Source organism: Lactuca sativa, chromosome 8 (assembly GCF_002870075.4).
Source record: "Lactuca sativa cultivar Salinas chromosome 8, Lsat_Salinas_v11, whole genome shotgun sequence".
Lineage (NCBI taxonomy): Eukaryota > Viridiplantae > Streptophyta > Magnoliopsida > Asterales > Asteraceae > Lactuca > Lactuca sativa.
In genome coordinates this window covers 130,271,673-130,289,237 of record NC_056630.2, presented here as the reverse complement: position 1 = coordinate 130,289,237, position 17,565 = coordinate 130,271,673, and the positions used below count along the sequence as shown (strand labels likewise).

General features: G+C 39.4%; 1 protein-coding gene across 1 annotated transcript; it reads right to left on the bottom strand.

The window, feature by feature from the left end:
• Nucleotides 1-5,156: 5,156 nt before the first annotated feature.
• On the bottom strand, nt 5,157-8,579 carry LOC111917078 (uncharacterized). Its single transcript, XM_023912738.2, has 13 exons — nt 8,424-8,579; nt 7,406-7,663; nt 7,294-7,336; nt 7,177-7,203; nt 6,990-7,082; nt 6,783-6,913; nt 6,541-6,688; nt 6,310-6,438; nt 6,105-6,227; nt 5,986-6,006; nt 5,791-5,849; nt 5,577-5,667; nt 5,157-5,445 (listed from the first exon to the last, which is right to left on the bottom strand). The coding sequence occupies exons 2-13, from the start codon at nt 7,639-7,641 to the stop codon at nt 5,368-5,370; spliced, it is 1,179 nt and encodes a 392-aa protein (XP_023768506.1). The 5' UTR covers nt 7,642-7,663; nt 8,424-8,579; the 3' UTR covers nt 5,157-5,367.
• Between the last annotated feature and the right edge of the window lie 8,986 nt (nt 8,580-17,565).

The window sequence follows — 17,565 nt, the reverse complement described above, 5'->3', positions numbered from 1 at the left end:
ATGTTATTTGATTGTACATCTGATTCATTGTGATGAATGATGAAAAATAAACATATTACCTTGTTGTTTTATATTGTAATAGGTTATTGAATAATTATAAAAACATACAAATTATCATACAAAATCAAAATTATACGATAATCATTTAAAAATCCAAGTATAAATTGCCATATAAAATCAAAATTACACAAAATGTATGTTAAAATCATAATTTCTGGTTGAAACTTTATATATGAAATGGTCCTCCTAAATCCTATGCTCGAAAATCAAAAGAAAGAAAGTAAGATGAAACAGATAAAGGTTCACGTCTGATATTCTCCAATCAGAAGACAGACAAAATTGCAAAAATTGTCCATGTGTCTGCCAAAATTATGTGTTTTTGGTACAAAAAGATTTCGTTGTTCATCACTAGTTCAATTTTAGATACTTTGTGTTGTTTTGGTTCCTATAGTAGACATTTTTTGTGGTTTTAGTCCATACCCAACTTGAAATGATGAATTTTCCCTTCATTAATTTTTTTTTAAAATTTCTTTTTAAATATTCTCTATATATATTTAATTAAAAACCAAAAAAGACAAATTATACTATACCCACCGTACCCCTCCTCCTTCTAACCTACCCACTCACATTTACTTAATGTTTCTCTGTAACATCCCAAAAATACAGGCCAAAAATTTCATTTTTAAATACGTTATTATAAAACCAACAGTGTAATAAAACATATGTAGTATTATGTCATGTCAAAACCAAAGTAGAAATAATCAAACATGTTATCATAAAACAATATCAGAATGTAATCCCAAAGATCTCATGTGCGGAAAACCATAGTGTGATGCGCTGCGATCAAACCGGCTCCTTTCCTTTAGACACAAAGTACCTGAAACCAAAACTGAAAACCGTAAGCACGAAGCTTAGTGAGTTCCCCCATCATACCACATACCATACAATCACATATCATACATACTGGCGGGCAATTCTGGGGTGTACGACCTACCCGGTACAGCCATTCTGTGGTGCCGACCTACCCGTGTCAAGCCGTTCTGGGGTGCTGACTACCCATGTCAAGCCATTCTGGGGTGCTGACTACCCATCGGTCCTAACAACCAATCATCGGGGACTATTTCACCCCCTACTGCTACTGTCACATATATCATAGCATAACATATTATCAAACATATATGGGGTGTCCGATCTACCCTTCAGTCCTAACGACCGAACTTGGGGACTATTCCCCTCCTACTACCACTATCACATACAACATATCATGCCAGCATATAACATATCCGGTAGTAGCAAACCTAGATGATATCACAAAGACAATCATCTAACATACAACTCCTACTCGTGGGTCGGCATTGTGGTCGTAGACCCACCGCTACTGGAAGGTAACTCACCTCACACTGTTGAAGTCTCAAAGACACAATCCCACACTTGCTGAAGTCCCGCAGACTCGACCCCAGCTGTTGGCTGACAGATTCCCGAACTATCAACACCAAAATAACACCTAATTAATAATTGGGTCCCAATACATAACTATAAGTATATCCTTTGGGTAATTACTACATTACCCCTAACTTGGCTTATTCAAGCCCAATGCCCAATCCATAGGCCCAAAGTCAATTAGAAATCAAAGCCCAACACATGGCCCAATTTTCTAAATTGGGCCTATGCCTAAACATGGTCTCATTCTAAGGCCCAAACTATGGCCCAATTTTCCAAATTGAGCCTAAACCCATTACATGGGCCTTACGCTAGGCCCATTAAATTATTCTAGTTCAATTGCTTGCTCTTGGACGGCCCATTATTATCTCAATCATTTAGGCCCAACATAAAGGCCCAATAATATACCCAAGTGAAATTAGGGTTTCACATAAAATGATGATTAGGGTTAAGTTTCCTACTTAACCCATTAAGGACTTAATTCGTTAAGTCCAATATTGCTTAGATTAATCTTTGCCAAAGTTTATTATTTAATATCTCAAGTTATTAAATAATTCTCGTGTGTCTCGATTAATTCCCCAAAATTAAGGTTTCATGGCATTAGGGTTTTCCAAACCCTAATTAGGGTTACCAACCCAATACCAGTCCATTAATTAATTTGTTGGGCTTTTAGATCAATTAGGGCTTTATTGGGCCTATTAAGCCCACTAAAATATCATTGAGCCCATTAGGGTTTTATTAGGTCAATTAGAGTCCATTAGACTCATTAGGGTTTTCACTAAGCCCATTTGGCTTCATTGGGCCCATTAGGCTAACAAGGCCCATTAAGGTTTCTAGCATCCCCAACCGAGTCAACTCACAAGACAAGCACACCGCCACCCGACACAGCAGCCGGTGGCGGCAGCCACCACCTTACGGTGGTGGTTTGAGATTTCATTTCATTATTTTGACACTATTACAGTTACAATGCAAAATCTCAAAATAACACACACTCACACTAATACTAACACACACATACAACCACCTAACGGTGGCCAGCGGCGGCGCATGGCGGTAGCCACCATGGCCGGCGGCCATGGTGGTTATCTTCATAGTTTCCGGCTAACCAACATCCACACAACACCCACTCTACTGAAGCAATAAACCACACACACCAAAGCACGCACAACCACCTTCTCCGGTAGCTAGCGACGGCGGACTAGGGTAGCGACCCCTATGCATTATGCTCGGACCCCGAAAGCAGCCACCCACATGGTGGCATTCCACGAACGACAGAGACCCACGAAGGTGGCAGTAGCGGCTAATGATCGAACACAATCGACAGCCACGCTCCAGCTCTCCGACGGAGGCAGCAGCAAGGTAACAATGGCAGTTGGCGGTTCGCAGCCTCGTCGTCGACTGATGTTGTGGCTCCACTGACGGCATAGGCGGCAGTCGGTCCATGCGGCGGTTAAAGAAGGAGAAGAAGAATGAGAACGGTGGAGGCTAGGAGGCAGTCGATCGATTCTTCAGCGTGCCTCGGGTTCGTCGGCACTCGTCGGGGAAACATCTCCGGTCTTGGTGGCCCTCCAAGCCACTCACAGCGTCACTGCATCAATGGTCTCGACGGTCTTTGGTTGATCGGAACAGGAAGAGCCGATGGGAGTGGCGGCTACGCAAGGAAGGTGGCGGCTGGAGAATTAGGGCGCTTAGGGTTAGGGTTTGATAGACGCTAACACCATATATACCGCTCCTTTAGAACTTTGAACCATAATGACATGATTAGTCCCTGCCCTTCAATTTTCTTTCAAATGAAATCCAAAACTTACATTACAACCCCTAAGCCTCTAAAATCCCTTCAAATAAAGTCCCAAAAGTTACAATTTAGACCCCGCCCTCATTAATACTTACAAATTAAGTCCGGATTTTACACTTTTAACCTCCATCTTCTAAACTTGTGACAACTAGCTCCTCGAGACCATCCTTTGATATGTAATTATTTATTTTAGGGTTACCATTTGTTTATTAATTAATTTATTTATCTAATAAATAAACAGGGTATTACATTCTCTTTCTCTATATTTATCTCTGTCGGATCACCAACATCATAGGGCCACCACCACCTATTGGACACCACCTGCCACCCACATTTACTTCATTGGCGTCACCCTTCGTCTCTAGAAACCACCATCGACAACATTCTTCTTCCTTCGTTGGTGGTTCTGATCTACAAAAATTAATGAAGGGTTTCAAAACCACCACCACCAACGCCATCCTTCTTCCTTCGTGGGTGTCGTTGCTTTTCTAGTAAGCCCCCCCCTCATCCCCATCATCGACATTCCCTTCACACTCCTGTACTTCCATTCTCGACCATAATCGTTCACCACCACTCATCAATACTTTCAACCGGGATTGGGTTTGAGAAGGAGATGCAAGTTTTGACCAACATATGAAAAACGAGGAAAAAGACGATGAAGGTTTTAATTTCTAGGGATCTAGGTTTAAAATCCCCCGCTATCGGAAACTTACATCTGGTGGAGATCTAAAGTCCCCACTGGAGTTTGAATTTATTTCTTGACCCAGTTTGTTATCTTATTCTACAACCAATCTCCTACCACCGGAAGCTTAGCTTGATGTGCGGTAGGCGATTAGATTTGGGTTTAAACTTCCCCATTGTCTCTATTGACAAAGCTCGTCACTCCTTTCCCGATGTACAGACAGATCAGTAGCATCTGAAGGTTTCTGGCGGCATCTGGCAACAAACAGTACAAGCGAATGGTAGTGGCATTCGGGTTGGTCTTGAGTGTATTTTCTTGAGAGAGCAAAAGAGACGTGAGAGGGATATTAGATATGGGAGGTACCACCAGAGAGAGAGAGAGAGAATATATGTCTATGTGTGTGAGAGAGAGTGAAAGACAGAGAAAGGCAGAGGGAAAGTGGGCCATTTTATAATTTTTAATTACTTAAAATCATTAAACTTAATAAAAAAAAAAAAAAAAAAAAACAAATAAGCAGGATATAATCGTCTTTTTAAGTGGATATGGACCAAACGCAATAAAAAGATTTAATTTTAAACCATTTGTGCACCATCAAAATTTTTTAGACCAAAATTACAAAATTTTGCCAACCACATGAACATTTTTGCAATATTGTCTAAATGATACAAATAAAAAAAAGGATATGGTTACCTGTGGGGCGGAGCTAGTGGCTCCAGTGACAACGAAGTAGGGAGTTTTGTGAGGAGACGATGATTGTGGGGCGGATCTAGTGGCTCCAGTGGCAACGAAGTAGGGAGTTTTGTGAGGAGACGATGATTGTCTGATGAAGAGTGAAAAGATAAGAAAGAAAGATGCGAGATTTTTGGCTCAATTGTCTTTCCGGCCAATTTAGCCAAAAAGATATAGTTTTGAGTTTTATGAAAAAGAGATATCTTACCGAAAAAAACTTTTTTTATATACAAATCAAACAGTCTTTCCACCTCATTCAACTTGAAGATCTTTGAAAATATGTCTATCAAACAAGCCTTAGTGTTGTATTAATAGGTGATACTTATATTTTGAAGAATTACAAATGTTATACTTATATTTTGAAAAATTACAAATGGTCAGCAAGATGAAATAAAATAACATTTTGAATCATCATCAATCATGTATAAATTTTATTGTTTTGCATTTTGGGAAATCATCTTATGTATTCTTATAATCGTGATAGTCATTTTTAATACAACATCAACGAAATGTTTGAAATTCTTTGTCATTACTAGAGCCCACTTTGAAACAAAAGAATCTCAATGTTAAACAGCGTCAACCATGCAACTTTCCACTCCATATGCATATTACACGTTGAAACATTTTGTATGAAATGTTTTCTATTAAATTAAGATAAGAAATAAATCAAAGGAGTGGTGAACAAAACAACAAATTTCTACTTCCTTTTGTTGGTCAACAATCATGGATCCAACTCCCTATGCCTCGTGTCAATACTTCTACTCTTCCGATAGCGAAAGTAGATAAACTGAATTAGAATCTAGCATCACATGCATGTTAAGGATCAACAGTCTTATGAAAAATAAAAATAAAAAAACTTTATATATTTTATAAAACTCAAATGATATATTTTTATAAAAGGCAAAAAAAAAACATAGTTTTCAAGGATACAAAAGTATCAAGCATCACGCATCCACTTGCTTCCACCACCCATGGAAGATTCGGGTGTATTTTTGACCATTCCAGGCTGTTCACAAGTATGCTACACAAATACATAAACATCGATCATACGTTTCAAAATACTTTACAGATTTTACATATATTTAAACAATTCATTAACTAAATTATAATCATACTTTTTTCATGATATCACATATATACTAACCTTGCTACATAAGTAGAGTTCCCAACAAGTGCAAAGACAAACATCAGTGGATTCAAACCCTACACATTTCAGAGAATAACATAACTGAAGCATTAATTTCAATATGCAGACACATTTGACAGATACATGTTTTTATTAAAAAAATTTGCCCACTCAAAAAAGAAATAATAAACAAAGAGAATATGAAAGATATACCTGAACATGTCCCCTTCTTATCTGTGCAGAAATCAAGGACATCCAAATATAAACATATTAATACACTTATTTTATTTTAATTTTTAAAATTGAATTTAAGAAAAGGGAGGGGTTTTTACATTTAAGAAAATTTGTGGGAGGCGTCCACCCATATAAATAGCTGCCATTCCCCAACCAAGGAAGGTACCGATTCCAATACTCTGAGAGCTCCCCTCATTACCTTCCACTAAACTGCCACTTACCTGCAGTTATAATTAATAATTATTACCTAAACTAAAATGCAGTAATAAATGTAATAACAAGAACCAAATTAGTAATCTTTGCCTGTAAAAGCTTTCTTCCCACTTGAATAACAAATCCTTCATGTGGTTTTACAGAAGAAGTAGAATCAAGGTAACTGTTTCTTTCAAGTTTGAGATTCGATGTGTACAAGAAAATTGCCACAGTGAAAACCTGAATCATAAAACACCATATTTATCGCAAAATCAGTGACAAAAGTTTATTAGTTTTCTTTCAAATGAAGAAGTTAATTGCATAAAAGTACAACAAACGCACCACACATAGCATAGTCTTAGGTTGTGACTTTCCCAAAAGCAAGGGTTCTTGAACAGAACCCTGATCACATGTAGATATAGATACAGGGGTAGTTGCTCTTTGAAAGAAATTCGTAGGAGTGTGACTTCTAGTTAAAGATCTAGCAGAGCTGCATCAATCGTCAAGAAAGATAAATACATAAATAAAAACTAAAAAACATGGAGATATATTATAAAGTAATTGCTTCAATGGAAGAACATTACGTGTAGTATACTCTCTCAGGGGCAGAATCGTAATCAGCAGCTGGAATTGGCAAACTTGGAGTGGGTTTTGATAGCATAGGAGCTGTTGAGTCGTCCAGGTTGCATTTTATTTTCTTGTCTGCTGACTCAATCTGTAAAAAAATGAGGAAACTTTATGGATTAAGAACTACCTACCATATTAATAATTAAAAAAAGGAAAATTGTTACCTTATGATCTTGTCTTTTGGATGTATTTTGATGACAGAAGTAACCATAGTAAAGTGCTTGGGAGGTAAGAGCTAAGGTAGTCACCAAGTACAACTACAACCCACCCAAAAGTCAATAAAAAGTGCAAATTCAACTTATAAAAACAGAAAAATGAATTAAGACACTTGGTGGGTTAAGAAGTGCTTACCACTGCCATATAATACTGTGTTGGAAGCTGCAGGGTAAGAGAATACAGCCAAACACCATAGTTAAAACGATGAAGAAGAAGAAAAATAACAAAACAGAATCAGAAACAGAAACTCACTGTAGCTGGTTCAAGCAAACAACCAAAGACGTTGAAAAGATCTCTGCCAAACAGAAAAAGAAAAGTAAAAAAGGGAAAAAGGGAAAAGTAAATACAAGTATATTATTATTACCCGAGTATCCATGTCAAAAGGAAACACATAGCAAGGCCTTCTGAAGATTTTTGTTTGTAATTTGTGATGATCTGAGGTACCTCTGCAACACCCCAACTCATAACACTAATTAATCCCAATATCAGTGAAATCCAATCCTTCCTTGTGCAAAGACAATATTTCATGTAATTCCTAGCCCATTGTGAGCAATGTTGATCTACAGGACACATTGGCATATTACTTTTCAAGAGTTCCATGGCATTCAGCAAGCTGTAGTACCTATAAAAGAACATGACGTTACATTATTATCAGGAGATTCAAGATTGTATCAAGTGATATATGAAATATTCAAATTAAAAGATGTTTCTATTAAGTTTAGAAAAATAAAGGATCAATTCTGTTTAAAAGGTTATTCCTTTGATCATAAAAGTCAAAAAAGTACATGTTCCTCAAAGTAGTAAGACTATTCAAGATTGTTAATTTTGTTGAAATAGACTTTTTGTTTTTTGTTGCTATCTGTTGACCTTGTGGCGAAAAGAATCACAAAAACAACCTCTGTTTTATCAATTTAACACATACTGTATGCAAACAAATTGTTTATTCCACTTTTGTGATAGATTAATATTTAATTAAATATAGGGAACCAAGAGTTCAATGGCCCAGGGGATCTGTACTATACGAACATCGGATTGAATTCAGGGTAGGGTACCTTGAAAAAATCATAATTATATATGTAATGTTTTCATCATTATATTACTTACGACTACCAGAACATCAAAGCAAATGACAAAACTAATCACTCGATCCAACGTAAAATCCCTACAATTTCGCGGCAACACAGAAAAATTCAAACTACGAAGATAGAAATTTAGTAGCCATAATAAGAACAGTTCGAATTTAGATGCTGCTGCATTATAAGTATAAACAAAACAGAAACTAGAATCGGATGATGTGGAGCTTAAACCATATGAGCAGAAGAAAGCGAAAATACGATTCAGGTAAACGATAAGAATCGTAAAAACATAGCGTAGGTGATTACTCGATAGTCTTCAATTCATCACTAAATAACTTCTCCGGTTGTTTTGAGAATGGAAGGAAATCTTGCAACTGCAACTGCAAGGGCTAAAAACTAAAAAGCATAATGGTGTGCAATTTACAAGGAGTTGTCAGCTTTCTGCCGCACCTTTGCTTGCTTTATATCATTAGCCACCTGCCCTGCCTGCCATTAGGGCGACCCCACTTCAAGTCTTCGAGTGAAAATATGGGCTTCTCAATCCAAAACTTGCTATAAATTTTTACAATGTATTTAATATTTTTATTTTTATTTATTTTCTCAAATAACTTCTCCATTTTTATAGTGATTCCGCTCATAATTTTTTTCAATAATGATTCCAATATATATACTTTTATCATTATATTATTATATTTATAAAAAAATAATAACTATAATTATGGAAAAATAATAGATGAAGAGCGAAAATTTATGAGATAAATTTTAGTCTCAAATTTGTTTGTTGAAGATTTTAAATTATGAATATCAGATATATATCCTAAAAATATCATCCAAGAGTTCGATATCATATAATTAAAAAAACTTTTTAATTTATATTTTTAGTAATTTATAATTTTTATATTTAAATATTAATATATTATTATTATTTTAAAAAGTTACTATATTTTGAAATTTGTCATTATAACGATTGATTAATTAGTTGTGTTTTATTACTATTCATGTTACTTATTTACCATGTTATTGAAAGTTTTAATTTAGTAGAGAGGTTTAAAGCTTTCTCATAACTTTTTATTTTAATGATTGTTGTATAAGATTAAGTATTTCTTGTATTTGGTTATGATTTTCATTTATTTTTATTAATAAATTTGGTAATTGTTTTAACATTAATGAGTTAAGTATTCATGTTGTATCGTTTAATGATTACGGGTTAGGCCAAAGGGGGGGGGGGGGGGGGGGGGGGGGGGGGATGAGTGTGGTATGGCCTACGGTTTGCCAACTCAGTCGTGACAAACATTGTGCCTTGTCTGTAGCTTAAGTCATGTGTGGTACCACCAATCCATGGTCTTTATCGTCTTTCTACTCTCACTCCTCTTTACTCCTTTGCTATCGTGTAACACCCGTTTTCAGGTATTTCCATTTCAACCCTTAGTATTTTAAATTATTGCATTTTAGCCCCTTACGTTGGGTGTACCAGGATTGTACGTCGGGTGTAAGTCAGCATGAAAGTCATAGCGGAGAAGGAGTACGATGGGCGTACATGTGGGTATAGCCGGCCTACTCGTGCAGTCCTTAAACCCTAATTTTTTAGGGTTTTGTCCCCTATTTAAACATCTTAATCCCCATCAGGCCTTCTTACGACCAACCTCCATTCCTCTAAAACGTAACATCACAAAATCACACAAATTTTAAACTTTTCAAAACAACCCATTTACTAAAAGAAGTGTCTACAAAACCATTATTTTCAAAACATTATTTAAAATCAGAGTCTCTCAATATCCAATTAGTCATAAAACCAAGGATGTGTACGGTCACGCCTTCGCCTTGTTACGGTTCTCAAAAGTACCTGAAATAATAAACTGAAATTGTAAGCACGAAGCTTAGTGAGTTCCCAGAAAGTATCACCACATACACATAACAAACAACAACATGCATATAAAGCCTTCAGCCTGATTGGAAAGTCGCACCGGCCTACAAACTATCTGGACCGCTCATATAACCTTCAACAATACCGAAATGATGATTGTTGTTGTACGAAAACTCAGCCAATGGAAAATAGGTGTCCCAAATTCCACCGAAGTCCATAACACATGTACGCAGCATGTCCTCAAGCGTCCAAATCGTCCGGTCACTCTGCCCCCCCCCCCCCTGTCTGCGGGTGGTATGTGGTACTGAAGTGCAACCGGGTACCCAACTCCTCATGAAAGTTCTTCCAGAACCTGGAAGTAAAGCGCACATCTCGATCCCGACACTATCGATGTTGGCGCTCCATGCCGTGCTACTACCTCTTTCACATAAATCTTGGCTGATTTCTCTGCAGAAGAGTTCTCACTGGTAGCCAAAAACTGAGCACTCTTCGTCAACTGGTCCACAATCACCCATATTGCGTCGATACCTCTCACGGTTCTCGGTAATTTGGTGATAAAATCTGTGGAAATATGTTCCCACTTCCACCGAGGAATCTCTAGAGGCTACAACAGGCCATGTGGACGTTGGTGCTCCGCCTTAACCTGATGACAGGTCAAGCACCTCTCGACTACCCATGTCACATCTCTCTTCATACAGGGACACCAATAATCCCTTTTCAGATCCAAATACATCTCTGTGGCTCCTAGATGGATCGAGAATCTCGATCTATGTGCCTCCTCCATCAGTATGTGCCGAGCTCCACCTGTATGGGGCAACCAAATCCGCCCACAAAAAGTCATAAGCCTCCGACTATCCATCTTAAACTTAGAAACCTGTCCGATCACTCGCTCCCTCTTGAGGTTATCTGGCCTCATAGCCTCCATCTGAGCCTCTCGGATGGTATCTAGGACTGGAGTCATCACCGTCATCCTCATACACACGTCTCGAATCGGAGCACTCTTTTCTCTACGACTTAAGGCATCGGCTAACACATTAGCCTTGCCTGGGTGATATAAGATCTCGCAGTCGTAGTCTTTTACTGCATCCAACCACCTCCTCTGTCTCATATTCAGGTTGGGTTGATCTATGAGGTACTTCAGACTCTTATGGTCCGTGTATATGGTGCACCGGACTCCTTACAGATAGTAGCGCCAGATCTTGAGGGCGAACACCACCGCCCCCAGCTCCAAATCGTGGGTGGAATATCTCGTCACATGAGGCTTCAACTGCCTTGATGCACATGCTATCACTTGCCCCCTCTGCATCTGTAACGTCCGTGTTTCTAGGATAGGCATTAATGATGATGTAATAGTCTAGGCCAACATTTGTAACTTGTTTTGAAATAATAAGATGTATTATTTGATTATAATGTGTTTTATGCTTAATTATTATAATTTAACAAGTTAAGGATAAAAATAAGTGTCAAAAATAAAAATTAGACGATCTAAACGAAAGTCGTAGTGTTCGTTAAACTGAGAGTGTGCATAAAAAGAACGCCCAAATCTGACTTCGTATGAGAAAGTTATAATTTTTCTAAGTTTCGGCTTAGCAATATGCAGGTCGAAACTCGAATTTTAGACCGAGTGATTTTTAGCCGAAACAACCTAAAAGAGAATCGAAGATCTTGTTGATAGTAGTTCAACGGTAAAAAGACAGACGAAAACGGATGTCGTATGAAGAAGTTATGAATTTTTAACGGACTTTTCCTGTCCCGGTCTGTTAAAAATATAACTTTAAAAATAAAGTCAAAATTAGCCGATGGAGTCTAAACGAAAGTTTCAGTGCATAATTTCACCTACGCATGGATATAAAGAACGTCAAAAACGGAGTTCGTATGTGAAAGTTACGAATTTTTGAAGTTTTGGGCGCAAACTTCGAGGTTGGTCCGAAGAAGTACGCCCAACGTACTCGTGTAAGTGTTCTGGAGTCAGTCACCCCCTACTCCTTTGCATGAGAGCCACGTGTCATAGCCTTGACGCGTCCGAGCTGATCCACATCGTACAACCAGCGTACGAAGTTACGTTGTCACACCCCTGAACCAGACGGCGGAAACATATGGGGGCTTGATGTGACTTCATTATTGTAGTATAATTATAGTGTATATAATTGAAACATAACATCATCATCACCACACATAGAATATTACAACTGTCATTAGTTTACATCAAATAATGTATTTCAATATTACATGCCAAAATGTGATGAAACAAAACATAACAAAATATCCATAAATTCCTTCTGTCAAACCTGCTCAACGGTTTGCTGAGAATACAAGTTAATTTAAAAAGGTCAACATAAAACTGTTGGTGAGTTCATAAGCATGTTCGAGAAAATGATTTGTATTACTTTGTAAACACTAGAAAATCTGATATTTTCTGAAAAAACAATTTGATATGTTTGTGTTTGATCTTGTATTAATGCATGTGTGTTAATGTTTGCTAGAGTGTAAAGAGAGTATGGAGAGAATAACCAAGAGAATATAAAGAGAATGAACCCAGAAAACCTGATGTTGTCTGCGAACGAGAATTTTGGTATCTCAAACCCCGAGGTTGAGTACCAATGCGAGTATGTTTACCGAGTAACCCTAATAGAAAAGAGAATGGTTTTCCCGTAAATTTCATAACGTTAATTCCTCTAAGTGAGTCGTTATAACCATACTAGATAATGACAATTTCGCCTATCATGGCGTTGTTGGACGCCGACAAAATAGAATAAGGTTTTTGTCACTCTAGACGGATCTAGTCTAGCTGTAGCGAACAGCTCGGGTGTGGGGTGTCATTCCCGTATAGATCTATACACAAACCCTCGCTCTCCCTCCAAGATATTCTGGTTATAACTACAGGCTACGATTGTACACTCAATAGGTGTCAACCGACACGTCTCACTAGATCCTTAATCGAATTTACGCGAAAAGAAACATATAAGGTACATTCCATGGCCGATGGACATGTAAGTGGACAACTAAGGCCCACTAAGCATGTAATTTACCTTTAGGCTCAAAAGGAATGAGATTATATATGTTCTAGTCCTAATATATATGTAAAATGAAAACTAAGGCCCACTTAACATATAACACCCTGTTCTAAAATATTCGTTTATGGAATTTCAGAGGCCAAGGCCAGGGGCGTTTTAGTCCTTTATTAATTTGGGGTTATTATTCGAGAAGTTTCTGGTCGGGTTATGTTGTTAGAAGCGTAGGATTTCTCACCACCTTTCTGTCAATATAAAGTTCATCAAAAATGGATCTAGAATGAAAGAGTTATGACACTTTGAAGATTTGGCAAGAATGACCCTTATAGAGAAAAGTTTGCATGGAAGGCCTTGGATGCATGTTTGGAACATGCGTGGGTACGCCCAACGTAAGCTGGGTTACGCCCAGCGTAATGAGGCAGCTTGGTCGCGAATGTCCAAGGCGTACGCCCAGCGTACGCTAAAAGTTATGAAACCCTAATTTTGGATTGAGCACCATATAAAGGACATTATGGTTCCAACCCTAGCCCCCATATGAGCCTCCCCAACCTCAGAAGAAACCATAGAATGTCCCTACCTTCATTTTATGAGATCTTGACCTTGGAGAACCCATTTTAGTGGATTAAAGCTTAGAAGCAAAGAGAAGAAGGTTGGCAAGGAGGAACCTTTGAGGCCAGAGCTTGTAGATCTGGTATAAGTGCTTCATTTCGGACCTTTGCAAGGTAAAAAGTCTTGAGCTTGATGATTAACCTCTTAGATCTCTTTAGTACAAGTTTATGGACCTTTTTGGTCCCAAAATTGGGACTTTATGACTTAAGCCCATTTCTAGGACCATGGTTGCCTCCCTTAGAGTCATATGAGTCCCATAAGCAGTAAAGTTCTGCTCTTTATGGTCCAAATAAGTTCATGCATGAGTTAAGACCTTCTTTCATGGAATTAGAACTTGGGTTTTGGAGTTGGGACTTATGTAAGTCATGGAAGCCATAAAGTAAGCAACTTTATGGATTAGGGCATGGAATAAGACCTAGATTTAAGTTTATGGCTCTTGAGTCGGAGTATTAAGCACTTAAATGAAAAGTGCCTTAATAGAATGAGTACACCGAGCGTAATTGCAGGTACGCCCCGAGTACTCTCTAGCAGGCCAGTACGCTAAGCGTACATTAGAGTACGCCCCACGTAGCGCAATCAGTTGGGCTTATTGCAATTTGGGCCTCAGTGTGGGCTGAGTTGAGACTTAGGGTCCTTGGGCCTTATTGGGCCATCAAAATTCAATTGTTAAGGACCAAGGATTTAGCATTGGGCTTGAGTAAGGTCCAATAAAGGGCTTTGAGCCCAAAGGAGCAAATTGGGCCATTAGTGGGCCTTTAGTGGGGCCATGGATGGGCTTAGAAGGAATTGAGGGTTTTTGGGCCATGTTGTGACCCATGCCATAGCAGGGGTAAAATGGTCATTTTACCCATAGGAGAATCCCTATTATGATTTAGTATTTTATTTTCCCATGATAGCTGGGAAGCAGCAGGAGCAGTAGTCGGGGATTTCTCATTCAGGAGTTCAGCAGTCAGCATCACGAGGTAAGTTTCCTTCCAGTAGGAACGGGTATAAGGCCACAATGTCGGCCCGTTTAGCTAGCAATAGTTTCCAGACTTCGGTCCGATGCAGTAGTTAGTATGTTTGATGCCTTCGTGGCTCAGACAGGATTTATGTGTTATGTGTTCCGGGCTACGGCCCGATGCAGTATGTAGTATATGTGTGTTCATGCTAGTTGATATGTTTATGTTCTGCTCTGTTCAGTTAGTTCCGGACTTCGGTCCGACACAGTTAGTCCGGACTTCGGTCCGATATAGGGGACAAGGTCCCAGTCAGTTTCCGAACTTCGGTCCGATGCAGGGGGCAAGGCCCCAGTTAGTCCGGACTTTGGTCCGATGCAGGGGACAAGGTCCCAGTCAGTTAGTCCGGACTTCGGTCCGATGCAGGGGACAAGGTCCGAGTCAGTTTCCGGACTTCGGTCCGATGCAGGGGGCAAGGCCCCAGTTAGTCCGGACCTCGGTCCGATGCAGTGGGCAAGGCCCAGTATGTGTTTTATATGTTATTGTATGGTACGTGGTAGTTTGGGGGAGCTCACTAAGCTTCGTGCTTACGGTTTTCAGTTTTGGTTTCAGGTACTCAGTTTTCAAAAGAGGAGCTCGGAGAGATTGCAGTGCACACACCATAGTCAGTTAGCCTGGGGAATATTTTACTCTGATAATGAGATTATGTTTTGAATTTAATACTCGAAAGTTATGTTATGACTTATGATACGTTTTTATAAATATGGTTTTAGTAATGTTTTAAAAAGAAATTTTTAGTCATGATTTTTGGGCCGTTACAAGTTGGTATCAGAGCCTTGGTTTGAGGGATTCGGACATACTTGAGAGTGTGTCTGGACTCAAACTAAGGAAACGGTAAACGGTTTTCAAAAGAAAAACATTTTCGAAAGGAATTTTTGGTAAAAAGGAGTTTGAGGAAAAGAAAAAGAGTTTTAGAAAAAGTGAAAAGAATAGTTAGAAAGAAAATAACTTGAAAAGAGAAAAAGGGTGTGGTGCATGCAATCAGCCGAGCTCAAGTAAGTACTGCCAAATTACCTATACAAGTTTATGATTATCAGTTTTAGTTCCAGTTTCAGTTCAGTTTCAGCTTCAGTAGAACAACATGCTAGTATAGGACTAAGGATCTAGGAGGATGCTTTATGTGCCTGCTTATATGTTTCAGCCTTATGAGAATTGCATGCTAGTAGTGAGTAGAAGTAGTAGGATAGACTGTTTAGGTTATGCCTGATAGTATGAGCCTAGCAATGTATGCTAGTACAGTTTCTCGTTATGAGAATAGATTTGCTTGAGTAACTTCCTGTGTCCGAATGTTGCTTGCTTTGTGGGACTCTGAGTGATGGGAGTTAGCCATTAGGTGAATACATCACATCACATGTGAGCAGGGTTGAATAACCTCAGAGTGTTGGATTTGGCCCTATTGCGCAGCTCTTGTATGAGTCCAACCGTTGTAAGGACGAGTCTTTTACTCGAAGGATTATCCGAGCCTCATTGCATGTGATGGTATTCAGGTGGTGGCTAATTGGCATTACAGGGAGGCCTTCAGCAGATGAGGACTGGTTGGGTGGAGTCAGAAATTTCCTAGGGCAAGCCTAGGAAGGTAGTAGCAGAGATCAGTAGCAGTATAGTGACTTGGTGGTGTTGAGGTAACTCTTGAGGAAAGTACGGATAGATGTGGAAGGTAGTATGGGCCCGTACTACTAAAAGCAGAGGATCCGTACTCGAACCAAGAGGGGTCGAGACAAGACCAAGGAACTTTTAGAGTGTGTGAGAGATCCCTCAGCAGCGGTGTGTATATTGATCAGGAAGTGTTATATTTTCAGCATGGCGACATTGCGCGAGTTACCAGTTAGCAGTTCAGGTACCGGGGAGGGATCTGGCTCGGGCTCTGGAGTCGGGCAACTTGATGATCAGATGAGGGATTTCATTTCCGCAGAGATTATGCGCAACATCATTGATCAGACTCCAGTGACTTTCGGCTCGGTTAGAGAGGCCATCATGGAGCTTATGGACAGTCATCTTGAGGCCTTTAGGGCCGGGATAGTTTCAGGACAGTTTGGGGCTCGTCTAGAGCCTGATGCTTATGGAGTTTAGGGATTCATCAGGAAGGGAGTTCCCATTTCTAGCTCTTACCATCAGGGAACAATTGTGAGTGGGGCACCCTGTCTCCAGGAGAGACCTTTGCATGATTGGGTAGTTAATGAGGTTTCGCTAGTCATTCGTGAGGAGTTGCCCAACATCATTGAGCGGGTCACTGGTCGTTTGACCGCTAAGTTCCAGGGACAACCAACTGGTGTTCATACGGTTGATGGAGTAGTCGGGGTCACTCGAGAGCAGGAGAGTGGTTTGGATGGGCAACTCGGAAAAAGGAAGCGGGCGCGTGTTGCAAGGAGATTGGGAAGAAGTGTAGAGTCCTACTCAACTGACTTGGGCACTGGAGGTCAGGAGGACCAAGAGGTGTGTGGTAAGTGTGGAGGGACTCATGGGTTTGCTTGTCACAAGTTCAGGTGTTTCAAGTCCGGAGAAAGGGGACATGTGTATCGAGATTGTAAGCAGGATCAGAGATGTTTTCATTGTCACCAGCCGGGTCATTTCAAGTCTCGATGTCCCGTTTTGGTGATGGAGAGAGTTCAGGGTCAGGCGCCCATCGTTCCGCAAAAAGTCAAGATCGAGTCGCACTAGATCGCAGGTATGTAATTTGAATTCTTCCCTTTTGTAGTAACTCTATTATTATGGTACTGCATTGATGTTAGTAAGCATGTAACCGTGAGTATTATATTACATGTTTGTGTCGGAGTTTTATGCCATCTGCATACCTTGGAATTAGAATGGCAAATTGGTTGCCGTCCCCTCTAAATCAGGTTGCTTCGAATGCAGCAGTTGTAGCATGTATGTGTAAGAATCAGTAATGCCTCACTATTTTCGAAAGGTGCCATTTGGGATTGATCAGTTAGATCCTTAGTAGTGACAATCTAGAGCTTCTAGTGAGG

Excerpts from the sequence above, each read along its gene's own strand:
- LOC111917078 (XM_023912738.2), bottom strand. The coding sequence starts at position 7,641 with ATGGAACTCTTGAAAAGTAATATGCCAATGTGTCCTGTAGATCAACAT. Across the intron at positions 7,337-7,405 it reads CTTTTGACATGGATACTCGG|AGATCTTTTCAACGTCTTTG; the intron begins GTAATAATAATA and ends TCTGTTTGGCAG. Across the intron at positions 5,668-5,790 it reads AACTCTACTTATGTAGCAAG|CATACTTGTGAACAGCCTGG; the intron begins GTTAGTATATAT and ends GTATTTGTGTAG.